This window comes from Terrapene carolina, unplaced genomic scaffold (genome assembly GCF_002925995.2).
Source record: "Terrapene carolina triunguis isolate 2854851 unplaced genomic scaffold, T_m_triunguis-2.0 Scaffold95, whole genome shotgun sequence".
NCBI classification, from domain to species: Eukaryota; Metazoa; Chordata; order Testudines; family Emydidae; genus Terrapene; species Terrapene triunguis.
Window position 1 is genome coordinate 9,328,804 of NW_020664446.1, and position 27,866 is coordinate 9,356,669.

The window sequence follows — 27,866 nt, forward strand, 5'->3', positions numbered from 1 at the left end:
GATTTAGGCACTTAGAACTCTTCCCTGTTAATAAACTCCTTGGCTGATTGGATTAGGGCCATAGAACTGGTCCATAGGTTTCTGTACAATTCTGGAAATACAATTGTTTAAATCCCTCAATGATCTCTGTCAAGTTAGCCACACTCTTGCTCCTGCAACGTAGTGTATTGAATTTGTGCATCTTCATAACAGCAGCACCCACTGTGAACTTCCAAACCCCAAACTGCTGGTCAGCTGACCATTAATATCTGGTGTAGACCGCTTCCTCAGGATAATTTGGACATTGCACAAGTATTTCAGAACTGTCAGCTGCTGATTTCAGTCTCTGGCTCTGTGCTGGTGCTTCTGAAACATCCTGTATCCCAGAGGTGGGCAAAATACGGCCTGCGGGCCACATCCGGCCCACGGGACTGTCCTGCCTGGCCCCCGAGCTCCTGGCCCGGGAGGCTCGCCCCTGGCCCCTCCCCTGCTGTCCCCCCCCTGCCCCGCAGCCTCAGCTCGCTCGCTCCGCCACCAGCACAATGCTCTAGGCGGCGGGGCTGTGAGCTCCTGGGGCAGCGCAGCTGCAGAGCCCAGCCTGACCCTGTCTCTGTGCTGTGTGATGGCCGCGTGACCTGGCTCCAGTGCCGCCGGCCGCGTGGTGCAGCTGTAGTGCCGCCAGCCACCAGTGCTCCAGGCAGCACGGTAAGGGGGCATGGAGCAGGGGGGATTGGATAGAATTCGAGGGGTGGTTGGGGGCGGGGGTGTGGATAGAGGGGGGGAACACGGGGTTGGATGGGGTGGCAGGGGGAGTCAGGGGCAGGGGTTCCGGGGGCAGTCAGGGGAGAGGGAGAAGGGGTGGTTGGATGGGGCAGGGGTCCCGGGGGGGCACGTCAGGAATGAGAGGAGGGGTTGGATGGAGCGGCGGAGGTCCGGGGGCGGTCAGGGGACAGGGAGCGGGGGTGTGTGTGGTTGGGGCAGAGGTCCCGGGGGGACCATCAGGGAACAGGGTGGGTTGGATGGGGGCAGGAGTCCTGGTGGGGGGGCAGATCGGAGGTGGGGGCCGGGCCACGACCCCCTCCCCTAACCAGCCCTCCATACAATTTACAAAACACGATGCGGCCCTCAGGCCAAAAAGTTTGCCCGCCCCTGCTCTACCCCCTTGCTGCAGCTGCCTCAGTGCTTTGCTGAAACTTTTCTAAAGCTGCAGCAGAAACATTTCTTGCCAAGCAAGAGCTAAAAATTCAGCTTGGCCTCTATTTTGAGCAAATTACTTGGTGATGGCACTAGCTCCTGGGCCCTTCTGGGAGTTTTCTCCAGGCAGAATTATTGGAATTTCCCATGGAATTGTAGGAATTTGACCTCCTCCCCTACAATTTTGTTGGGCTCCCAAAAAGGTTTTTGAAATCTTCCACAAGCCATTGCTTCAAGGAGCTGTCTGGAACCAGGGGGTAAGCATCTGTAACAGTAACATACAACACAAATATAGATATGGGGCGAAACTGCAGTTGAAACAGCATAGCTAGTGTGGACAGACTGCAGTGTTGGTACTTAAACTGGTGCTCTCCCTCTGTTTGTTACTTAAAAAAATTCAGTAGTTCAGTAAAGACATAGCTGTAAAATGCAGCTGGGGAGTGTTCCATATAAACGTATGCTAATGTTTTTGCCCCTCAGCTCACAGATACTAACATATGAAATAAAATGCAGTGAGATGCTGCTTTCCAGTTTACTTTTGGCATAGCTTCTTAAAAACTTTGTGTAGATAGTTTTAACACTACCTACACAAAGGTTGTCTTGAATGACTGTTATGTAAGCTTAAACTTTGTTTCCTGACTCTTGTATTTTTTTAAATCTCAAGGCCAATGTTGCATTAAAATGTTTGGTTTCTCCCCCCCTCCCCCATTTATACACTTGGTCTCAAGAATCTTGAAAGCTTCTCCATGAAGCCATTTTACATACTGTATCTATCTGTGTATAATAGGCATATACTTTGAATTGCTTCAGAGTTCTTATTATTACAGCCTTTTCTGACTTTTATGTAATTATTATTTACTATTTTTGTTGAGAATGTATTTGGTATTTTACCAAACAGGACAAATGCTGGCCTGAGCACCATGTTTTTTGTCCACACATCCAGATGTTGTTTGTATCTTGATTATTTGTATTGTTCTAGCGCTTAGAAAACTCAGTTATGGACCTGGATCCCATTGTGCTAAGCGCTGTACAAACAAAAAGACAGTTCCTGCCCCCAAAGAATTTACCATTTTAAGTTTCTTTTTAAAAGAACACTTTCGGGCTTAACGGCATTTAAACATTTAAGCTAAAGATATTTACGTAGTTTACTTATAACTTGAAGAATTAGAGTTGAAAAATTATTTTCAGCTTTTAGAGTTAGGCTCTCACAAATTTTTGCTCACCTGATGTATGCAAATCAGCTGTCTGAGAATGCATATATAACAGGTTACTGTCAATAAATAACAGGTTTGTGTGTATAAATTAGGTGTATGCACCTAAATTTGAGAACCTGGCACTGAAAAAAAGTCTTATTTTCACTTATGTTCAGTTTCTCTCAGCCTAAACAATGAGAAGACTAATCAGTTTCACTTTTGTAATCAGTTTCTAGTCAATTTCACTGAGATAGTCTAGCACAAAGCTGTAGTGTGCATATCTTTGAATTGCAGAGAAAGGTATTTGTTCATTTCCGCTGGAGAATTTTCAGAAATGTCATTGAAGCATTTCTTATTGGTTTTAAGCTTTTACAAATGAACTTATTTTTTTCAAAATCTATATTTTTGGCCAAATTTTACATAAGTCCCTTTACATTCTTTTAAGTTTTTCCTTTCACATATAGAGGTCTAGTACATATATAATAAATGCAGTATAACATCAGTTTGTAAATAGTCCAAGATTTATGTTCCAGAGCAGGAGGCAGAATGAGCCATTATCTTTTTATGAAACAGTATCACATGGAGCAAGTCAGATTCAGTTTCTTCTCATTTTAAGTATTACATTGTTCTAAGGTTCAAGACTCTCATATCTGGTGGTAAAAGTATTAGCAAGCAGATTTACATAACATGCTGGTTAAGTATGTTGTGCTAGTGGCTGATCCATGGAGGATAAGACCCTATTGCAGCTGTCAGCTAAGGTACACCTCTACCCTGATATAACGCTGTCCTCGGGAGCCAAAAAATCTTACTGCGTTATAGGTGAAACCAAGTTATATCGAACTTGCTTTGATCCACCGGAGTGCGCAGCCCCGCCCCCCTGGAGAGCTACTTTACCGTGTTATATCCGAATTCATGTTATATCGGGTCGTGTTATATCGGGGTAGAGGTGTAGTTATTTATTTAGCTAAATTGGTAGAATCCTGTGCTGAAGGTGCTGAGTTCCGTCCCTGTGGTAATGAGTGTGTTTTTCGGAGTGTTGGCATGGACAGGGAATAGAATCCTAATCTCCTGCATAAAAGGCGGGAATATTGCTACTATGCTACAGTGAGAGGCGATATTAAAAAACCAAAGGTGGCTGGGTAGAATTATATAATGAAACTGAAATTTCATTGTCTACTGTCATGGTGCACTGGGGATTGTGATAGCCTTCTCTTCAGTCAAGTAGAGGATGTCCCTGAAGTACTGTGATGGCTTCATGATGAAGACTTCAGGAGATTGCTGGTCTGTAAAACGGGTTTCTAATAAATAAAACAAAACACCTAATTAAAAGTAAATATAGCTTTGAAAAAAGTGTTGTGTGCAAAACTGCATGGGTGATAGGATTGTGTTATTGAAAGCCTTCTTAAAATTGTGTTGATCTGCCAGTGTGCATTATCTTGAAATCTAAGCCTTCTGAAAGAGGGGTACTACTTAGAATTAAACGTAGAGAGCAAAGATTTTAGCTGAATTGGTGAGATTTGTTTTAAGAATAATATAAATTTAGAAAAGGGAAAATAAGACAGGACTACGTGAACTCTGACCTCTTTGTAGAAAAAATACTAAACAGTAGTCATATTACAACATCCTAATACTTAGTCAGAAAATAAACTATGTAAAAATATTAAGATTGCATATTTATCAAAACATACGTCAAATGTGCCCACATTAGAAATTGATTTTGTTCCAATTGCTAGGTCTGCAAACTCAATCTGAAAATCAAACTGTTTCCCATTCCCCTTTTAAATTATCACCAGTAACAAAGGTTCTTCCATCAGTACCTAAGTGATTATTTAGTTCACTGTGTACAAGGCAGAATAGAAACTGTCTTGCTCTTCCAGAGCTTTATAGGCTCTGTACCCATAGAAGTGAAGATTTTGTAAGTAAAGTAAGCCAAACTGATTCAAACCGAGTGTGCAGAAATGTTGACTTGGTATATGCCATTTTTACTGAGCTGCATTTGACTGCCATCCCACTTTGAAGTCCTCTCTATAAAGTAACAGCAAAACTTGACAATTTTATTGGATTTATTGGAATGTGTACCAAAGGATGCTAAAATGGGTTTTCCTGCTTTGTGTTCTCCAAAAGCACTGTGTTTTAATTATATATAGGTTTCAGTGCAAATTGTGATTTTTGTGGGTGTACTTCATAGCACATAATGTCTAACTACCTGATTGAACCCTCAAATCAAGTATCTAGCTATTTACAGTGCTATGAATTGTCAAAACCAGGAGCGCTTTCAGAATCAGGTGCTATGTCTCATAATTTGATCACCTCTTCCGTTTGTTACCATTGTTCCCTTCCCCACTTCCCTCCACTTTTTACCTTTACAATACCATAAAATGTTCATAGTACCAAAGAAATATCATTCCTGGAATATTTTCAAATCACATGTTCAGAGGCAAAAGGTCTTTGTAAATATAGTTGAATTCATATTTACACAGAACACAAAAGTATGCTAGGTGCCTCATAGACAGAATGAGACAGGTCCTTGCTGGCCTGCCTACAGTACCACATCAAAAATGCATTATTTACATTTTCACTTGTGTACTCATCACTAACTACTTCTCTCGTTTTTTACTCCACCCTCATCTCTCTCCTTCCCTGATAATGGTGGTGATTCATTTGTGCTCTGGTAGTTCCGTTCTCCCCATACTCTGAAGCAGATCTTTTGTTATGCTCCCCGTAGGATGAGAGAATTTCTCCAGTGAAAAATTATCACCTGTCTACAACTCTTTCCCTCTCCCAAATCCTCCCCACAATCCCATCCTAAATGCAAATGCACAATTTTCTTACCCCAAAAGAATGTTCCCCAAACCAGTTCTTGCGACCCTTCCTTGGAGTCTTGTTAGGGTATTTGTCGAAGGCTTTTTAAAAGTCTTCAATAAATCACGACGTGGCTACAGCTACATACACTGCATACAAATAAATCATGTCAATCGGTTTGACATACTCAAAGAATTGTAGTAGATTAGAGACAAGATTTTCTTTAACAAGAACAATGCTGATTTGTCACTGTCATATCACATGTACAGTAAAACCTCAGAATTACAAACACCAGAGTTATGAACTGACCAGTCAACCACACACCTCATTTGAAACCAAAAGTATGCAATCGGGCAGCACCAGCAGATCTCCCCCTCCCACCCCCCAAAGGCAAATACAGTATAGTACTGTGTTAAAGGTAGACTACTAAAAAACAAAGGAAAAGCAGCATTTTTCTTTTGCATAGTAAAGGTACAAAGCTGTTAAGTCAGTGTTCAGTTGTAAACTTTTGAAAGAACAACCATAACGTTTTGTTCAGAGTTAGGAACAACCTCCATTCCCAAGGTGTTTGTAACTCTGAGGCTGTACTGTATGTAAGCAGTTTAATAGTTCTATTGCAATGGCCATTTCAGTTACTTTAACTATTGCTGTATTAATGTTTTGCTGCTCTGGAGTTCCCAGGATCATCTAATACCTTTTAAAAACTTACTTTTGCTACCCATTAGTTCATTCAGAAGTGCTGGGTGTGTACCATCTGGTCCTGGTGACCTGTTGCCTTTCAAACTTGTTCCAGAACCATCTCCTCTTAACTCTTTAGTTTCTGGCAGTACTTTTTCTTTCTTACCTGAAAAAGTAGATTCTGAATAGATATTTCCCCAACATCTTGTATTTGAGGACTGATGTAAAGAAATAACTTAGTTTCTCTGCGATATCCTTGTCTTTCTTCTTCGAGTGATTGCTCCTGTGTATTCCACAGTAGGTGTGCGTGCTCGCCACGTGCACCGGTGCCGGAAGTTTTTCCCTTAGCAGCATCCGTAGTGGGGGAGCACCGCTGCGACCCCTGGAGTGGCGCCGACATATCGCGCTATAAAGGGGGCTGCATGCTCCTCCCACCCTCAGTTCCTTCTTGCCGCCAGTGAAGGTAGTTGGAACTTGTGCTCCAGCTGTGCTGCAGCATTTCTAGCCTTAGTGGTATACAGCTTTCCCTGAAGTTACTTGTTGATCTTTCTCTGTTAGTGCTGGGCTCAGGGCATGCCCCGTGGCCCAGGCTTCAAGTCGTGCGACTCTTGTCGCAATTCTATGCCCAGCAGCGATCCACACTCTGTGTCTTCGCTGTCTGGGCGAGGCTCACATTAGTGAGAAGTGTAAGATCTGCCGCTCCTTCAAGCCGCGAACGAAGAAGGAGCGTGAGATCCGACTCTGAGCTCTCCTAACCGAGTCGGCGTTGACCCCGGGACCGACGCGTCGAGCCAACCCCGCGCTGGGCACCTCGTCCTCGGCGTGCAGCGAAGCACCCCTGGCGTGCAGCGAAGCGCCCCAGGCGCGCCGTCCTGATTCCGCGCCCGGTACCACGTCGTCGGTGCGCAGTGAGGCCCCGTCAATGAGCTGGCACCGCTCCCCTTCTAAGAAGCAAGGGAAGACTCAGCAGCGCCAGGAGAAAGAATGGGGTGAGGCTAGACCCGCACTGGGCAGCCCATGATCCGACTTGGGTGGAGCGGAGTAGTCCGGTGCTGTCCTCGCGTGCCTCGCCAGAGGTGAGAATGCCTTCGACGCTGGAGGCAGCTCAGGCCGCGTGCGACATCATGACGCTTCCGGTACCGGGAGCGCCGCTTCAGTCGGGACCCCAATCCCGTGGGAAGCCATCGCTCAGTGCCCATCGACACTCCCTGGACGTCTCCGAGGTCGAGGTACCATCCCGAGTTGAAGGGCTGAGCCGTGGACCTCGGCGTGCCTCCACGCCACGAGCGAGCTTTCCACCTCCACTCTGACAGACCGTAGAGGAGGCACTAAGAGACGGCGCCACTCCTCTTCAAGCCTTGACCGCAGGGACAGGTCTTGTCGTCGTCAGCATTGCCGTTCCTGCTCCGGCACCCGCCGTGGAAGGCGCCACACCCGGAGCTCGTCACGGGAGTCCCAGGCACCGAGGCATCGTAGTCTTGGGCGCCAGAGGCACTACGGGGACAGCACTCCTGACTCCTACCTGTCCCCCTCCAGGGGCCGGAGACGTCATGTATGGGACCACTCCAGCAGTTCGTACGGCACCGTCCGCTCATCCCGGACTTCGGCTTCGGCACGCAGCCGCCCCTCGTCAAGCCGCTCGGTGCCGCAAGACCAGCCGGCCCTTCCGGGCCACCTCGCATCCCAGGGCCAGGCCATTCCCTGGCAGAGACAGTGGTGCCAGTGGGCACCGTGGCCCCAGGCACCGGTACCGCCGGGACCCCGCTCCGTGGCGGGAGCGTCCCAGGCCCAGCCGATGTCACCGCCTTGGCACCACAATGAGGCAGTGGGCACTGACCCTGCGGCACCGACTCGGGCCCCGGGTCAGGACGTCGAGATTTCGGTACAGCCGGGTGCAGATGACACCGCGGCACCGACCTCCTCGGCTCCAGATGACTCCGTGGTGCCACCACCTCCGGTCTCTCAGGAGGATTTCAAGGCCCACCAGGAGCTACTCAGGAGGGTGGCATCAAACCTCCAGCTCCAGGCCGAGGAGATGGAGGAACCATCAGACACATTGTTTAATGTCCTGACCTCCTCGACACGGGGGCGTGTGGCCCTCCCGCTCCATCAGGGGGTGGCTAATGTTACTACTGGCCTCTGGCAAACCCCGGTATCTCTCTGTCCGATCTCCAAAAAGGCCGAACGGAAGTACTTTGTGCCCACAAAGGGGCACGAGTACTTATACTCCCACCCAACTCCGAACTCTCTAGTGGTGGAGTCGGTGAACCACTGAGAAAGACATGGCCAACCCGCTCCTACCCCTAAGGACAAAGACGCTCGCAGGCTGGATTCCTTTGGGAGAAAGGTTTATTCGTCTGCGAGCTTTCAGCTCAGAGTGGCCAACCACCAGGCACTCTTGAGCAGATATGATTTTAACCTGTGGGGGTCCCTTCCCAAGTTTGAGCCCTCCCTCCACGAGAAAGACAGGAAGGAGTTCCAGGCTCTTGTTGATGAGGGGGTGGCGGCGGCTAAAGCGGCGCTCCAGGCGGCCTCCGATGCGGTGGACACGGCCGCTCGTTCGATGGCCGCGGCGATTTCCAAGAGAAGGGCGTCCTGGCTTTCGCTCTCTGGCCTATCGGCTGAGTCCCAGTCGATCATGCAGGACCTGCCGTTCGATGGTCGGGCCCTGTTTGCAGATCAGACACGTGTCTGCATGGGATGAAAGACTCCCGTACTACCCTGCAGATGCTGGACCTGTACGTCCCGCCGGCCAAGGACAAGCCCAGGCCTCACACCTCCGCTCCACAGGCTTGGGGTAGATATGAGCCCCTGCCTAAGAAGCAGCGGGAGCAGAGGCGCCGGTCACAACGCCAATCCCGTTTGGCCCCTTGTCCGGGGCCCTCTAAGGCCAGGAGGCCAGGGAAGCGGCGTTTTTGACTGCTTGTGGGGGGTCACCGGGCCTGTTGCCAGGTTAATCTCCCCCCACCCCCCAGTGAATAAAGTCCAGGTTTGCAAATTGTTTACCTGCCTTCCGTTTGCAATGGTTCCGTATCACTACGGACCGCTGGGTCCTCAACACTATGTCCTTGGGGTACAGGTTGCAGTTTGTTTCGCCCCCTCCCAGTTGCCCTCTGGCCAGGGAGTCAGCGGAGGACCCGGAACATGCGCTCCTCCTAGGTCAGGAGGTACAGCGCCTCCTCTGCCTGGGAGCCGTGGAGAGGGTACCTTGGGAATTCTGGGGCAAGGGATTCTATTCCAGGTATTTCCTCATCCCGAAGGCGAAGGGCGGGCTTCGGCCCATCCTCGATCTGCGGAAGCTCAACCAGTTCTTGGTTCGCTACAAATTCCGCATGGTGTCCCTAGCCTCTATTATTCCCTCTCTAGACCCGGGGGATTGGTTTGCAGCGCTGGACCTTCAGGATGCCTACTTCCACATCCACATTTTCGAGGGTCACAGGTGCTACCTCCGTTTCTTGGTGGGTCAGGACCACTACTAGTTTACGGTCCTCCCCTTTGGCCTCTCGACGGCCCCCAGGGTCTTCACCAAATGTATGGTGGTGGTAGCGGCCCACCTCAGGAGGAGAGGGCTGCAGGTCTTTCCCTACCTGGACGATTGGCTTCTCAAGGGCAAGTCCCGGTCCCAGATGCAGCAGCAAATATCCCTCTTGCTCCGCACCTGCTCCTCTCTGGGCCTAGTGGTAAATGAGAAATCCACGTTAATTCCTGTCCAGCGCATAGAATTCATAGGAGCGCTGCTGGATTCCCAGGCGGCCACGGCCTCCCTTCCTAGGAACAGGTTCGAGGCGCTCAAAGGCCTCGTCGCCTCGGTCACGGCCTTCCCCGTAACCACGGCTCGGATATGCCTTCAAATCCTCGGCCACATGGCAGCATGGACTACAGTGGTGCGACACGCCAGGCTCCGGATGAGGCCCCTCCAATTCTGGTTGGCCTCCCGCTATTCCCAGGCCAGGGACGGCCTGGACAAGGTTGTCACGGTGCTGCCAACGGTGGTTGCAGACCTCCAATGGTGGTCCCTCCCGAGCAACATGCTCCGGGGTATCCCCTTCCGAGACCCCCTCCCTCACTAGATCTAGTGTCGGATGCCTCGGACCTGGGCTGGGGAGCCCACGTGGGGGACATCAGGACCCAGGGTATGTGGTCACCCGAGGAACTGACCCTGCACATAAATGTCAGGGAACTCAGGGCTGTGCGCCTGGTGTGCCTGGCCTTTCGCCAGCACTTACAAGGGAAGGTGGTCAGAGTCCTCATGGACAACACCACTGCAATGTATTACATCAACAGGCAAGGGGGCACGCGCTCCAGGGCCTTATGCCAGGAAGCCCAGCTCCTGTGGGAGTTCTGTATAGCCCACAACATCCTCCTCCGAGCATTCCACCTACCCGGCGAGAGCAACACGCTCGCAGATCGCCTGAGCAGGGTGTTTTCACATCAACACGAGTGGTCCCTGCACAGGGAGGTGGCAGAATGGATTTTCCTTCAGTGGGGCACTCCCCAGGTGGACCTATTCGCCACCGCTCAGAACCGCCTGTGTCCCAGGTTCTGCTCCAGGGTGATGAAGGCGATGGGGCCATGACGGACGCCTTCCTGCTTGATTGGTCGGGGCCCCTGATGTACGCCTTCCCGCCCTTCCCCCTCATAGGCAGGGTCCTACAGAAGGTGAAGTCAGACGGGGCGAGAATTATCCTGATAGCCCCGGATTGGGCCCGTCAACATTGGTACAGGACCTTACTGCAACTCTTGGCCGCCCCTCACAGGCTGCCACTCTGCCCGGACCTCCTCTCTCAGGAGGGAGGTCGTCTCCTCCATCCCAACCTGGCCCCGCTCCACCTGACGGCGTGGCTGCTCCGTGGCTAGATGCGGAGGAGGGGAGGTGTACCGAGGCTGTTAGACGGGTCCTGCTTGAAAGCAGGAAGCCGTCCACACAGAGGGCCTACCTGGCTAAGTGGTATCGGTTCTCCTCATGGGCGAGGGAGAGAGGTTCCTTCCCCGCGTCCGCTCCGCTCCAGCTGGTCCTGGACTACCTCCTGTCCCTTAGGACCCAAGGGCTAGCTCCCTCCTCGATCAGGGTGCACCTGGCGGCCATTTCAGCCTTCCACCCTCCGGTGGCGGGACAGTCAGTGTTCTCCCACCACATGACTTCCAGGTTTTTAAAGGTTTGGACAAAGCGTTCCCTTATGCTAGACCTCCGGTTCCCCCTTGGGACCAGAACCTGGTACTGTCACGCCTCACGGGACCTCCCTTTGAGCCCTTGGCCACTTGTTCCTGGTCCCACCTATCTGAGAAAGTGGCGTTTTTGGTGGCTGTCACCTCAGCCCGCAGGGTTTCGGAGCTTAGGGTGCTGACCTCGGAACCCCCGTACACTGTCTTTCATAAGGGGAAGGTCCAGCTTCACCCGCACCTGGCCTTCCTACCGAAGGTGGTCTTGGCGTTTCATATGGACCAGGACATCTTTCTGCCTGTCCTGTGTCCTAAGCCCCATTCCTCCAATGAGGAACGACGCCTACACATGCTAGATGTGTGTAGGGCGCTGGCCTTTTACTTAGATCGAACAAGGCCATTCCGGACATCCCCTCAGCTTTTCATTGCTACGGCTGAGCGCATGAGAGGGCAACCGGTTTCCACCCAGCGGATTTCCCGCTGGATCACCTCGTGCATACTCACGTGTTATGACCTGGCTGGGGTTCCCCCGCCTCCTATTGTTAAGGCACATTCGACGAGAGCCCAGGCCTCGTCTGCGGCCTATGTGGCTCATGTCCCTATTCAGGACATCTGCAGGGCTGCTACATGGTCCTCTGTCCATACTTTTGCATCGCACTATGCAATCGTCTCCCAAGCAAGGGACAACGCCGGGTAACCCTTAACCGTTATCATTTAGAACTCCTACCCACCTCCGTCAGGTATAGCTTGGAGTCACCTACTGTGGAATACACAGGAGCAATCACTCGAAGAAGAAAGGACAGTTACCTGTTCCATAACTGGCGTTCTTCGAGATGTGTTGCTCCTGTCTATTCCACATCCCACCCTCCTTCCCCTCTGTTGGAGTTGTCTGGCAAGAAGGAACTGAGGGTGGGGGGAGCACGCAGCCCCCTTTATAGCGCGATATGTCGGCGCCACTCCAGGGGTCGCAGCGGTGCTCCCCCACTACGGATGCTGCTAAGGGAAAAACTTCCGGCACCGGTGCACGTGGCGAGCACGCACACCTACTGTGGAATAGACAGGAGCAACACATCTCGAAGAACGCCAGTTACGGAACAGGTAACTGTCCTTTCTTAATTGCTCCAGCAGACTCAGCAGTTGTCTTCTTACTTCTAAATAGGCTTAAAGATTGCTTTGTTTATTTTTATGAAGGACATAAAATTAGGAGGCTTTTGGATACTTGCTCTTCAAATTTACTCTTAACTTCAAATTTCCACCTTACATTTTACTTGCTATAATTTATATTCCTTTCTGTATCCCTCACTAGGGTTGCATTTCCATTTTTTTGTAGGATACGGGGGTAGGTCTACATTGCAATTAAAGATCCATGGTGCAGCTGGGTTTACCCTGGTTTAGTGAAAATCTTGAAATCTTGCTTTTAGTTATATTCTGCTCTAGCCTCAGAAACTAAAGAAATGAAGGTCAGTAAAATTGCTGTGGAGGATGACACCAAGGAGAGCTTTTTTTTTTTTTTTTTCACCTAGCTGTTGAATAGTTAGTTCCCTCCCCCTTGGGAAAGATACCAACTGAAAAAATATTCCTGCCAATAGCTAATGCTGAGCTCTGTAAACTTTCTAACGACAACTGTGGAAATCTGCCTCCAAGGTGGGACTCCAGCTTAGTCTCCATATCTAGCAAATCTCCATTCCATTGAGGTCACAGTGATGAATATTGGAATTGAAAAATGCAAAAGTGATAGTCAGATTGTGTGCATGAGAAGTATGAAGAACCAGAGGAAAAGTCTTGGGGTGGTGAAGTCCAGAAAGCATTTCAGTTTACAAGTCTGTTACTTAGTCTAACCGTGTGCATTCCTTTGATCTCATTTTTATTACATTTTTCCATGTTGCTGGTATAGAACTGTCTTGCATAAAAATGTCGATATTAATCTTTACAGAGATAAAATGTTGCATTTTATAAAATGTCTACTTTTTGGTTCAGCACTCAGATCAATAGTAAATTTTCAACACAATTGAAATTGCTGTTACCTAGCGTCTCGCCTTAAGGGGACCATTGTTTTCTCTGTGAATGCAGTCTTTATGCTAGGCTGAAGCTGGTCTGGTCTATGCTGCAAGGGAAATATTTTTGGATTGCAGTTGCTTACTCTAGACCTGGAATACCTCTTCTGTTCATACACAAAATTCACCAAGATGTTGGGACCCTCCTATGGTTTTTACACCACTTTGCGTTTAGTTTACACACAGTTTCTGCTTGCACCTGTTCAGTCTCCACCAGTGTAGACAGTGGGGGTAGCAGCTGCACTGGTGTAGTCAATCATCCTCCCAGCTCCATCTCATAATACTGTGTCCCACTACTCAATGACACTTCAGTTCAAGGGCTGCCCAGGACTATCTTCCATTTCATTTCCCCCTTTCAGCGGATCTGACAATACAGAGGAATTTACTTAGTTTGTATTAAGTCTGTACAGGAACCCCCTGCCCCATTCCAGGAATCCTGACTGCAACCAAGGTGTGATGTTCCTTGGGAAATTGGTTTGACGACATTAACCGAGAATTTCCTAACTTCCCTGAATTTTTCAACCTTCACTTGAAAGTAATCGATTTCTTTTGTTACACGACGCACTCATACAAGCTCCCTTTACCTCAGGTTTCAGGTGGGGAAACAATTTCGGGGTTTTAGTGTATCCTCCTTCCTCCTTGTTGAGTGCTGTAATTAATTCATGTTGTAAGTTAGGAAGATCCTAAATTAAACTCAAAGAAAATATTATTCAAGTTCTCTTAAAATATGCATGAAATCCTTTTATACAAATGCTATAACCATTGTGCAGAAAAATGATAAAACAATTATAACTGTGACCATTCACCTAAAAGGCTAAATTCTTTCTACTCAGTATGTTTTCCACATAAATTACATTTATTAATCAAAACCATTAGCTTGTACTTCTTATCTGTTCCTTAGGGCGGTCAGAAATAAATGGTAAAAGGCTCATTCTATCCACTATAATGATGCACTCAAATCCAATAGTGGGGGGGAAAGTATGTTGTGCTGAAGTTATACAATTACTTTGTAATACTTTCTAGGGTCAGAACATTTTTTATCTTTAATGTATCTCGTATAGCTTTCTGGGTAGACTAGATGATTTTGCTTTATTCTGCAGCCAGTGAACCTAGTGAGGGATTAATAAATACCACAGCTATGGAAAATATTTGTAATCTGTTGCTGGCGCTGGTGAACGTAGATTCATTTTAAAAAAATATAAACTTAATAAGTAGTGTATTAAGTTGTATTGCTTTCAAGACATTAATTGATGCTAAAATGAAAAGATATCACTAATACTAGCACTGTCCTCTTCTTTGTACTGTCCAACAAGAGCTCTTTATTCTGTTGCTATGTCATCTGGTCCAGGATTTATCATGTAGTAAAGGATTTCAGAATTTCAATCTGCTTAAATATGGGGAGAGAGGGAATGGACAGTCACAAGATTTAATACAGTGGAAAAGGAGCTATATTGCAAATTGTGTATACAGCCCAAGGTTATTTTCCCCAGTGAATTTTGGCAGGAGATACCGAAGCCTGATTGATATTGACATGACCGCTCCCTCTAATTTAATATTAATCTGTAGATGTGTATGTATATAATACAGATGTACATACTAATATGTGTACAGATTGGCGGGTAGTGATCGATCTATCGGGGAGTGATTTATCGCGTCTAGTGTAGACGCGATAAATCGATCCCTGATCGCTCTGCTGTCGACTCCGGAACTCCACCACGGCGAGAGGCGGAAGCAGAGTCAACGGGGGAGTGGCGGCTGTTGATCCTGCGCCGCGAGCATGCGAAATAAGTGATTCTAAGTCGATACGTCGACTTCAGCTACGCTATTCTCAGTGTAGACCAGGCCTTAGTTTTGATGCTTCATCAGGCTCTTTCTGCTGAGTTGTATATCAGTATGGACTGACAAGAGGTAAGAATGTAACAAAGATTAAAAAATTTCACATCTCAGCAACCCCTTCCCCCCAAAAAAGGTTATAAAATGATGTTGCACTTTATTTTGGACCATCACATGGTTTGACAGCTTCTCACCACATGCTCTATATGCTATGTGGAACCAAAGGCCTAACAGTGGTCATTTATACTGTGTTTACTATACTGTGTCTCTTGAAATTCCTTTCCTCAAGTCACTAAACAACATCATGATGTCATCCACTTCCTATTCTAAAATCTTATTTATATAGGGCAATAGCCTTCACTCAGTTTTAGGATTCAGTTTACTTAATTGAAATAAAGATCTGTTGCACATGTCATTTTTTGTACCAACAGTTTGTCTAAAATAAAACCTGTCTTTAACCCACACAAGCAAAAGCAGCATGATCTTCATCTATAACTATCTGGAATTGAGTTAGAATGCTAGGTAGGCACTGATACTTAGTTTTCTCCCAAGATTCAAAATTCACATATTCCTAGCATCCAAGGCAGCCATGTCCAAACAAAATGAACTGTCTGTATGTGTTGTTGCAACCACGTGTGTGTCTGTTGCCACAATTCTCTGTAGGTGCAAGGAATGGAGTGGAGAGAATGTTGCTCCCCAAGTCAGTGTTCCTCTAACTTCAGCAGATATACCTGACCCTTCCCTCCCACAACTGGCCATGGAGGATGAGAATTAAATATGATGAAATGGAATTGTGCCATAGCATGAACTTGACTTTGTCATTGAGACAGAACAGTAAAGTTATAGCCGCAGAACTTGAATCTTGTTCCAAACCTAAGCTTTGCTGATCATAAATTAAGAACTAGTGCCCTAAAATGCTGCCAAAATTCTCAGATTACCTTTAATAACACATGCAATATGGTATAAAAACGGGTTAGTGTTCCCTTCTCCCCTTTATATTTTGTCACAAAAAGAACTGTATATCCCAATAGTCTAGTAGGGGCACAGACTCCCAAAATGTTGGGGCACTGTAGAACGTTATTGTTGCCTACCCTCTTGCTCTTTCATTCTCTTCTGTGTATTGTGGGATTGCTGCTCATTGCTCATGTATTGCTGGGTTTACTCCTCTCTTGATTGTTTCCATTGCAATGCTCATTGCTTATAATACATGTATAAATTGAATGCATATTCAGTCATGTAGGAGCACCGTAAGCTAGGGGTGGCCAACCTGAGACTGAGAAGGAGCCAGAATTTACCAATGTACATTGCCAAAGAGCCACAGTAATATGTCAGCAGCCCCCGATAAGCTTCCCCTCCACCCCTGTTCCCAACACCTCCTGCTCACTGGCAGCTCCGACGATCTGTACCTCCCCCTCCCTCCGTCCCCACACCTCCCAATCAGCTATTTCATGGCGTGCAGGAGGCACTGGGGGGGGAGGGGGAGGAGCAAGAGCATGGCAGGCTCAGGGGAGAGGGCTGGAAGGGGTGGAGTGGGGGCAGAGCCAGGGGTTGAGCAGTGAGCACCTCCAGCACATTGGAAAGTTGGTGCCTGTAGCTCCAGCCCTGGAGTCAGTGCCTGTACAAGGATCGGCATATTAACCTCTGAAGAGCCGCATGTGGCTCCGGAGCCACATGTTGGCCACCCCTGACCATAAGCAATACTTTCACACTTGATGTGAGAGTATTTTAGGGAAGTGCAATGAACATAGACAGTATAGTGTGGGATTTGGTGACAAAATACTATTTGTACTATGTACCTCTGAGCTGTGTAGATCTTTGCAGACCATAAGAGTGATACAAGCTGAGAAAATCAGAATAATAAAACTGTGAATAGACAACATGCGTTTAACTTTGCAAGCCTTTTGGTAAATGGGTGTGAATTTTTTTTTACCTCAAAAAAGTACCATACTATCATCTGAAGAGGTTAAGTAAAGAAAATTCATAAGTATTTAGAATTTGTAATGAAATTTACCATTCATTCTTACAATGTAATCCATGGCCTTCTAGTCTGTGTAGCATAATTCATGGCATCAGAGTTTACCCCAAGCTAGTCCTCAAGGTCTGCAAGGAGGCCCTAGAAGGATAGAGGTGAATAAAACAGCACTAGAGGGTACATTCCTAAAATAGGCATTATTTCTGCAATATCTATTCACTACTGTTCCAAAAATTGTCACTTATCCAGTGAATAGAAGTTGAAGCTATTAAAATCTGCAGTGTTAATTTCAACTCCATTGAAATCAAAACATACAAAAAAAAGCATTAAAAATATTTTGGATCATTTGTTGCTGACACTGAAGTCAATGAAACTTTATCCTTGCGGAGATTTGTGCTCGATTCTTACCTCCCATACATCAGGGTAAATCAGGTGTGAAGTTTTGCTGGTGTAAAACAGATATAAATCAGAAGAGAATCCAGGCCCTTTTTCTTTAAGACTTAACAAATAAAATTTTATTTCAACCTTCCTTACATTTTTAGCTATTATTGAGTATTTAAAATACATTATTCTGTAGGAATAGGTTTCCTGTTTAACTTAACAAATGTGCCATTTTTAAGTCTCAATCAGCAGTAGTTTTCTTGGTTTTCCAGCTTGTCAGCAAAATAATTGGTTCTGTTTCGATGTTTCACAAGCTATTTGTTCTTTGCAGCCTGAAAGTAATTCTAGGTAGTAGTTTCTCTATATGTAACTTACTGTAATGAATTTTTCAAAATTCAGTACAAACTGCTTATCTCCGTGATGTTCCTAGCTTCGATTAAGCTGAAAGGGATGAATAATGAGAATAACCAAGCTCTTATACTTCTCACAGTACCAAATCAAAAACAAGGATAGCTGACACGGTCTTTTTTAATACGCTGAGATTCATTCAGATAGCTGGAATCTATACTTTATGCTTTCGAAGGATGCCGATGCGGTTTTGAATCTGACTGTACTAGATTGTGATCCTGGTACGTCAGAAATATTTTGCAGCCATAATTTTAAGGTACACACAATACTTTGTTTTAAAACCGTAGCAGTGTATATCTGACCATTTATTTTTACTTCCATGTTGTAGTTTTATTTTTTAAACTAGACATTTAAAAAAAAGTGTTTTTTGGTGTGTTCACAGGTGAGTTGTGTAACCTCATAACTCTGGATGTAGCGCACAATCAGCTTGAACATCTTCCAAAGGAGATTGGAAATTGCACACAAATCACCAACCTTGACTTGCAGCACAATGAGCTTTTGGACCTACCAGAAACCATAGGTATGTGAAGGTGGGGTTGGGGAGAGAAATCACTGCTTTCCAAATGTTCAAGTCACTGAACACTAAGAATAGAAAATCTAAGAATAAAACGTGGACTGTAACTATAGAAGGGATAGGAATTTTGTTGTGAGCATTTTCACTATCAAGATCTCAAAGGGATATACACTTTCTAAAAATGTAAACTCAAACCCAAACACTGTTCATTCTAACTACTATAAGGGGTGGTCTACACTTGAAAATTAGGTACCCAGCTATGTCGCTCAGGGATGTGAAAAAACCCACATGAGTGACGGACTTATGCCAACCTAAGTCCCCTTCTTGACATCGCTAGGTCAACAAAAGAATTCTTCCATTGATCTAGCTAGCACCTCTTGAGGTTCTCCCATTGGTGTAAGTAGTGTCTACGCTACAGCTGTGTTACTATAGCATTGTAAGTGGGAACGTACCCTGAGAAGAGTGGTCTAAACATGAGGCTGAGAACAAGAAATTCCTGGGTTCTAAACCTGGCTCTGACACCACTGTTTTCTGTGACTTGGGGGCAAGTCACTTAACCTCGGTCTTAGATTTCCCATTTATAAAATAGGAATACTGTTTGCTTATCCACCACATAGTGAAATTGAATAGTGAGTTGTTCATGTTAATAAATCTATTTGTAGATGAATGGTGCTACATAAGTGCTAAAAATTATTAGTTTAAGGATAACGTTCTGAGTTGTATTTCAGTATTTGCTTTGAGTAGAGAAAAATAGAGAAGACTTACAGAATCAATTTCAAGTACTAATTTATTCTTTGTATTTTCTACTTTTTAATAATATAATTTGAAAATCCACTTCCAAGTTCCCAAACGTACTATCTCACTCAATAAAATACAGGTTTTAATGTTGGGATTGGGAGTAAGAATACTGAAATAAACTGGTTCTTCCCTAGTTGGCTTCAGAAGCTCATATAGGATTGCACAGGTGAGGACTTTACTTATTTAATTAAATCTCTGTTGAACAAATGGTGGAATAAAACATATTGTTTAAAAAAACACAGCCCATCATGGTTGTAAGCTTTCAGTCTTGTTGAGGGGGGCAAATAAAAGACACAACTGCACCACTTAGGCAACATCTAATATTAATTAATAGAGCATTTCAGTATTATTTATATAATATATAATGGGAAAATAAATGGGGGGATGAGGAGCAGAAGAGTGAAGAACCATTTAGAAAGACACCAACTATTTTTAGTAGCAAATTGTTGACCATGAAGATATTGGGCCTTTTTACCCAGAGAGCTCTACCTGAATTGAGCTTACATGGATGAAATACCCACTGTTGCTGAATTTCATCATGTCCAGTTAATTTTATATTTAAAAACTAGGAGACATCTTTCCAGCTGGAATTTGCATCCGAATGCACAATTTGTAAGCATAGCTCTAACTTTAACTCTTTTATCAAGATTGGCAATGTCACTACCAAAATAAAATTGTCCTAACTCTAGTCTGCAGGTATAGCGCTCTTTGCTCATGTCAATCAGATTTTGTAAATTGTCAGTTTACATGAGGGAGGTAATTAGGATTTTGGAAAGGTCAAGCTTCGAGTCTTCAAAATCGTTAAGGGCGAGAATAGAAAAAAAGTGGTGCCAAAGTGATTTAGAATAGGAGGAAATTTAGAGAAAAACAAACAAAAAAAATGTTTCAGGCTGCAAGGATTGATTTATGTCAAAGATTAAAAATAGCAATACAAGTAGCTTGGTTAACTAAAGAAACTAAGAGGGTACACCCATTTACAAATATCTGAAGGTTATCAACACCAAGACAAAAGTTTTAACAACAAAAGTGCAGTGTAGACAGTCTTAGGCTGTCAACATGGTAAACCAGGGGTTCTCAAACTGGGGGTCGGGACCCCTCGGGGGGTCACAAGGTTCTTACATGGGGAGTAACAAGGTGCCAGCCTCCACCCCAAACCCTGCTTTGCCTCCAGCATTTATAGTGTTAAATATATAAAAAAGCATTTTTAATTGATGGGGGGCGGGGGTCACACTCAGAGGCTTGCTATGTGAAAGGGGTCACTAGTAAAAAAAAAAAAAAAAAAGTTTGAGAATCACTGTGTTAAACTCTATTGGGAATCTGGTCAGAGCTAAGATAAGAGTATTGTTATGCTGGAAGGCGTTCATGGGTGCTGTCCACCAATTGTTTGATCTGTAGGCCATTGCAGAGGTGCTTGAGGCTGTGGCAGTACTAAACAGATGGCCAGGGCGCCATGTGTCTCCATTTTTCCTTTTTCAGTTTTCCGACTTTTCCCAAAATCAATAGGGTTCTGGTAATTGATTTTGGAATTGATCAGATGCAGTATTAAAAAGTTACAAACAGAGTTAAAAAGTTAGTTAAAAGTTTAAGGTTTAAGTTTAAGTTAAAAGTTTAAAAGTTAGAGTTACAAACAGAGAAATGCCATTAAACTGAGTATATGGCCTTGCAGTCTCAGCTAAGGTAAGAGCATCTGATTAAATTAAGGCCTCAATCCACCAAACACATAGGCAGGTATTTAAATTTAAACACATCAGTAATCCCATTTAAATCAGTACTTAAAGTTAATGCTTTTCAGGATCAGAGCCTCAGACAGGAAAATTAGAATGAATATTAGGAAAAGTTCCTGACAATGAGAATTATAGGCATAATCTCCCAAGCGAGAGGGTGGAAACCTCATATCCTAGGACATGTGAAGCTAGGGCTAGACAGAGCACTAGAAAATGTACTATATGAAACTATTCTGCATTAACAGAGGATGATTGAGATGACCTAGGCCTTGTCTACATGAGAGAGGTGCACTCGTTTAACGTAAATTGTTTTTTAAAACAGTGCAAATCCCTGTATAAACACTTGTTTCAGAATAAGAGTTTATTTCAGTTTATTAAATTGATTTGTAATTGATTTAAGATAAACCAAAATAAGTGTACATAAAGCCTTTTGAAGTAGTTTAACTAAATTGCTTTAAAATCACACCTTAAGTTAAACTTTCTTGTGTAGATAAGCACTTAATATGCTCTCTAATTTACGGTTTCTTTGAATTTTTAGCATTTTTCCCATAGACCTGCTCTTTTGTAGTGGAAACACATAGGAGTCAGGAAACCTGGATTCTGTTCCTGGCTCTGCTACTGACTGGATGTGACCTTGGGAAAGTCACATAAGTGCTCTGTGCCTAACTTTCCCCCTTTGAAAAAGGAAAAAAAAAATATTTGCCTATGTAAAACACTTTAAGATAACGAAACGTTCTGTAAGCATAAGTATTATTTCTGCACTACTACAGAAATTCTCTTTTTACTAACAATGTTTTCTTGTGTTTCTCAAAGCTATTATATTTATAATTTTCCTGTTTGGTGGACTTTTTTGTGGGAGAGGGCTCTCTGTCCATTTCTTTTTAAAAAATATATGAATGTTTCAGGAAAAAGTCCCCCCCCCTTTCCGTTGCTCTTCTTTGTAGCTACACCTCTGTTCCTTAAGTATGTGGCCAGTAAACAGTTGTTGCTGTTTGATTTAACATTTTTATGTATGTGTGCTCAATAGACTACCTTTATCTTGTTGTATTATTTTTGCACTTTCTACCAATAAATGCTCTTCTAATTGACATCAAATATGTCTCAAAGATTTCTACACAGATCTTAGAAATTTCAGCTGACACATAAATTCCGGAAAATGAGCTTGGATATCTTAAAGTTCCTTTCTTCACATCACCCTAATAGAAACTTGTCATTTAGTACTTCTAATGTATTTGTGATTCTCTAGCCTTAAGTATGTGGTTCATTCTTTAGAAAGAATTAAAATAAAATAATGTATTCATTCTTTTTTTAGCCTTTGATTTCGTCAATATAAAGAGTGTGTTAGAAAGGTTGCTGAGTGGAGTTATATTTAAGATAAATTTTTTTCTGCCTTAGCAGCCTGACAGAAACTATTTGTAAGGGTTAGTAGCAGCTTACCACCTAGAGAACTATGGAAAGAAATGTCTCCAATTAAATGGGCTAATACCTATGTGTTATAGGTGAACACCTTCCCTTGCCAGGTAGCTGTTCTAGGCCATTAGTGTTCATTTCTGTGCAAAATATTGATACACTATATTGCGAGATCTGTTGAAAGGCAATCATTAAATTTCTCAAAACAGTGTGTAAAACTTACTTTAGAATAGACTACATGGAAAGACCATGCTTACAGAAGATTGTCTTAAGAGGATATGAAAGAATCACACAACTTTTAGATAATCAGTTTATAAGTTAACAGAAGTGGGAAATTACTGGCAATGCAGTTGAAATAGCTTGGGCCTCTTGTAGGCATGCGGTTTACTGAAAAAAAAGTGATACTGCAGTAATGTTTAGTATGTTGCTGTCAGTGAATCAACTCCTCATCTGCCAAAGATGGTTTTTCTGTACATTTTCTTGATAGTTTGTTTTGCAATGGCATACTTTTTGCTTTTAAAGGCATTTTTGTAGCCTTTTAAAGTTACTTATGTTCTTTCTCTAAACATATAGCTGTACCTGCATGGTGCTTATCTCTACAGAACATCAATGCTTTGCAGCTCTACAGTCTGCCAAGTCAGATGCTGACTGGTGGAAGATAACATTGCACTGTGCTAACTGTCGTTGATTTTAGTCTGATTATATTTTTGCACCAATGGAAAAAAAACTCTATCAGCCATTATCAGTCATATATAAGTATTACTGATCAAGGATGAATCTGTCATTCAGAATGCATTATTTGTTGCTATATAAAATAAAGTTCAGAATAAGTCCATAAGTCCTGGGAGTAGTGGTGGGGGGAACGAAACTCCATTGATTGATAATGATCGACCTACATTTATGCATAGTACAAAAGAGGCAGTCTTAGCCAGTTCAGCAACAGTAGCTTTATTTCTTAGTCATGACGGTTTTGGTACAACATTAAAGCAAGTTGTGGCTTGATTTTTAGATTATAGCTTGTTTTGTGGTTAGAATAGTTCAGTGAGAGAGTTTTAGCACAGAGATAGTGATGCGGTGAATCGTCTATGGAATCCAAAGTCTGGCTTGCTTTATTTCAGACGTGTGTGGTTTTTTTTCTAGGCTGGAGAATTTTCTTTCCAACTTTTTAATCTCTCCTCTTTTTCTTAGTTATCCTCCCCCTTCCTCCTCCCCCCCACTGTGACACTTACCTGTGGTTGGGTGTGATGAGTGTTTCTTGCAACATCTACACATTGCCAGGTTCCAGCATGTTTGATGTCTAAGCACTGTTGAAGTTTCACTGATTTAGTCAGTGCAAAAAACCTAACCGAAGACATCTGTTAATCACAAATAACTAATTTAGAATCAATCTGTTCTTGTAACAATTTATTTTGCCTTTCCAGTTTGCTAGGCCTGTCTCTTCCCCCCCCACCCCAGGAAACATCTTCTAATGGAATCCTATTTTGTTTATAAGAGGGAAGGTTTGTCAAGTTTTGTGTTTCCTTGCTGGGTGTTTCTTGGGTAAGAAGCATTTACTGCTTGATTAGTTAACTGAGCCTTGTCTTACCGCAGACAGCTTTCTGGGTGTGCTGTAAGATTTCTAATAAAAACAGAAAACTTTAAAGGAATGTTTCCTCACAAATTAATAGGACTGTACTGGAATGTTGAGGAGTTGCTAGCGAAAGGGCATAATTGTAATGGAGAGTGAGGGGAATGGTAGGGAAGGAACTATGCAACATCCAAGATTAAAAGGGCAGCAAAGCCAATTTAGTCACTGTGTATAAGTGTATAGTTTTGTTTCAAGTAACGCTTTCTTCTAAGTGCACTTTTGTACTATAACAAACAGCAATTTAGATATTAGTTATCAGGAAATGACTTAATGTCTTGTTCTACAGATATTGGCTTAATGCAGTCATATCAGTATTTTCTGTTGATTGAAAATAGTAAATTACTTTACATGTAGATCACTTCCTGTAAGAAAAATGTGCTTTGTGTAATAGCCTAGCATTTTCCAAGTACCATAAAGCAAAAGAGAGAGTCTAGAGTCAAAATTAAAATAGTTATGATACAATGTGATTTTTTTTTTTAATATGAGCCAATGTTTTGTGCTGAAGAAATATTTGGGAAATATACAGTTTATCTCCTTTTAGTTACGAAATGCCTTATGCCAACTTGCAGTACAGCTAATGTTAACTTGGGGGAAGCATCCAAAAGAGACATAAAATGAGGTAAAGAACAATTTAGTAGACCTTTGAGACAGAGAGAAGTAAAGCGTTTAAATTAATTGGCCATCGGATTACAAGATTTTTTTAATTGTTCACTAAATACCACATTACAATTATAATTTCTCTTCAGCAAACTTAAATAGTTTCATCCCCTAAATGTAAATTTAATAGTTTTCTTATTTTTAAAAAAGGTAAAAAAGTTATCTGAGGGAGAAATTCAACAGGTAACATTAGAATTCAGGTAAGAAATCATTTAAAATTATTTTTCTATATCTGCAAGCTTTCTCACCTACTGTCATCATTCTACAGTTTTGTACATGTTCTTCTAAAATGTGTTTAGTTTGATCATAGTCAGATATGTCTTATATTTATGAATATTTAGAGCAACAGTCATTTTAATAGGAAAAGGATAGTGAGTTGTAAGTGTAGTAGTAGTAGCTCCAAAATGATTCTTTAATTAATAGCATCAAAAGATACATTGCTGAACACATTTTCCATTTTCTGATACTGGTGTGATTTCTGAACGCTGGTCCAGGAGTAAAAAGAGAGAGGTTCTGAAATTAGACTCCATGCCCTACTCCATTGTATTTGAGCCCAGTGCTAAAATGGCAACTCACATGAAACCAGATATTTTGGGAAGAGGCATTAGCATGTGAGATAGTTGAAATTCTGCTGGAAGTTACTTCAGGCTGTTAAAGTTTTAACCTCAGATTTTACCTCTAACACTCACTGTTGCACCTTGATTAAATAAGAGGGATGAGTGAATACCAAGTAAAAATAGAGAGAAACAAAATTGAATTACTTCACTGTGGGGTATGAAATAGTTTTACTAAATTTTAATAATTATTAATTCATTTGAAATGCTAAGAGGAAGAAGTCCTGGCTTGTGTTTTACAATTTGCTGCAGAACACCATCATGTATATTCTAAAGCATTTTGTTATTGAATCCATCACCCACAACTTTGAAATGGAAAAATTAAACTTTCCATATTTTATCTAAAAGGAATCTCCCAATGCAAACAAATTAAATAGAGTGAATACTTGCATACTGATCTTTTGTATATATCAGATTGACTTCTGGTGTCTTAACTGTGGTATACTAACTCTGGATTTCATTTGCTTTGTGTGTATATGTTTTTAACATTCTTTATTTCCCATATTATTCATGTTGGTCACTCAGGCCTGGTCTACACTACGAGATTAGGTCGAATTTAGCCACGTTAGGTCGATTTTATAATGAATGCTCTACACAACCAACCCTGTTCCGCTGACCTAAAGGGCCCTTAAAATCGACTGCTGTACTCCTCCCTGACAAGGGGAGTAGTGCTAAAATCGAACTTCCTGGGTCGAATTTGGGGTAGTGTAGACGCAGCGCTGTGCAATTCGATGGTATTGGCCTCTGGGAGCTATCCCAGAGTGCTCCAATGTGATCACTCTGGACAGCAGTTTCAACTCTGATGCACTAGCCAGGTACACAGGAAAAGCACTGGGAACTTCTGAATTTCGTTTCCTGTTTGGTCAGCGTGGCGAGTTCAGCAGAATCACAAACGAGCTCCAGCATGGAGTGAATGGGAGATCCTGGATCCGATTGCTGTATGGGAGAAGAATCTGTGCAGGCAGAACTCAGATCCAGCAGAAGAAATGCTGATATATATGCCAAAATCGCACAGGGCCTGGTGGAGAGAGGCTACACCAGGGATGCACAGCAGTGCCGCGTGAAAATTAAGGCGCTCAGCCAAGCCTACCAAAAGATGAAGGCGGCAAACAGTTGCTCCGGGTCAGAGCCCCAGACATGTCGCTTCTATGATCAGCTGCATGCCATTCTAGGGGGGAACCCTACCAGTTCCCCAACATTCTCCGTGGACACCTGCAAGGTGGCAGTCTCACGCAACACGGATGAGGATTTTGTGGAGGAGGAAGAGGAGGAGGAGAATGCGCAGCAGGCAAGCGGAGAATCCGTTCTCCCCAGCAGCCAGGACCTTTTCCTCACCCTGGAGCCAATACCCTCCCAAGGCATATTGTTCCCAGACCCTGATGGCAGAGAAGGCACCTCTGGTGAGTTCACATTTGTAACGACACTTCAGGGGTTAAAAGCAATTGTGTTTAATGTTTGGTTTGCCCTGAACAATTGGGATGCATTCAGGGCCAGTACAGCTAATGGAAAAGTCTGTTTGTGTCTGGGGATGGAGCGGGAATCCTCCAGGGACATCTCCATGAAGCTCTCCTGGAGGTACTCCGAAAGCCTTTGCAGAAGGTTTCTGGGGAGGGCTGCCTTATTTCATCCTCCACGGTAGGACACTTTACCACGCCAAGCCAGTAGCAAGTGGTCTGGAATCATTGCAGCCCAAAGCATGACAATGAATGGTCCTGGGTTTTGGTCACATTCATGCAACATTCGGTCTTTATCTTTCTGTGTCAGCCTCAGGAGAGTGATATCATTCATGGTCACCTGGTTGAAATAGGGGAAATTTTGTAAGGGAACAGTAATCCTCTCTGTTTGGTGATCCCCGACACATTAGACCCCGGGCGTGCTGAGCTGTTTGCGCTTGGCTAAAAGGGATCATCCCAGAGAATAGCCATGCTGGGGGGCAGGGGTGTGCTGCACATCCACCCCAAAACCGCAATCCCTCCTTTTAAATGGCAACCGCAGCCCCTTCTTTTAAACGCAGCCCCTCCTTTTAAATGGCAAACACAACCAGCTTTGGTTGCTATGGGAAAGGAGGGCGCTGCAGTTTGAAACCATTCCCACACGTTATGAACCAGAAGAAGCCAACCCCACGTACCCTTTTGTTTACCATGGCTGCGTGCACACTGAATTCTGTTGCCCAGCCATGTGTGATGTGTCACCATACCGGCAGGCGCTCAATATAAAAGGCAAAATGCGACCTTGTACCTAAAACACATGTGCTGTCTGCTATGAATTGCTTGATTAACTGTGAAAGTGTCCCTTTTGTTCTCAGAAATGTATCTTCTGTAAAGTGAACTCTCCCTTTTTTTCCCCCTGCAGCTGCAAATGTTTCTGTGCTCCCCGCATCAACTCCGTCCCTGAGGTTATCGCAGATTAGAAGGCGAAAAAAATGCACTCGCAATGACATGTTTTCAGAGCTCATGCAATCCTCCCGCACTGATAGGGCACAGCTGAATGCATGGAGGCATTCAGTGGCAGAGGCCAGAAAAACATACAGTGATCGTGATCGTAATATGCAGGAGGAGATGCTGAGGCTAATGGGGGATCAAACGGACATGATGAGGCGTCTGGTGGAGCTGCAGGAAAGGCAACTAGACTACAGACCCCCACTGCAGCCATTGTTGAACCACCTGCCCTCCTCGCCAAGTTCCATATCCTCCTCACCCAGATGCCCAAGAACGCGGGGGGGGGAGGGGGGAAAGGAGGAAGGCTCCGGGCACCGTGTCACTCAACTCCAGGGGATGGCCCAAGCAACAGAAGATTGTCATTCAAACAGCTTTGATTTGTAGTGTGGCTACAATAAGCAATGTGGTCTTGTCCTTTTCTCCCCTCCCC

At 44.2% G+C, this 27,866-nt stretch overlaps 1 protein-coding gene across 1 annotated transcript in view; it reads left to right on the plus strand.

The window, feature by feature from the left end:
* SHOC2 (SHOC2 leucine rich repeat scaffold protein) overlaps window positions 1–27,866 on the plus strand; it is a 105,780-nt gene that overhangs the window by 45,852 nt on the left and 32,062 nt on the right. The window contains exon 3 of the mRNA XM_026650961.1: window positions 18,037–18,174. Coding sequence (XP_026506746.1) covers window positions 18,037–18,174 — 138 coding nt within the window. The remainder of the gene's footprint in view (window positions 1–18,036; window positions 18,175–27,866) is intronic.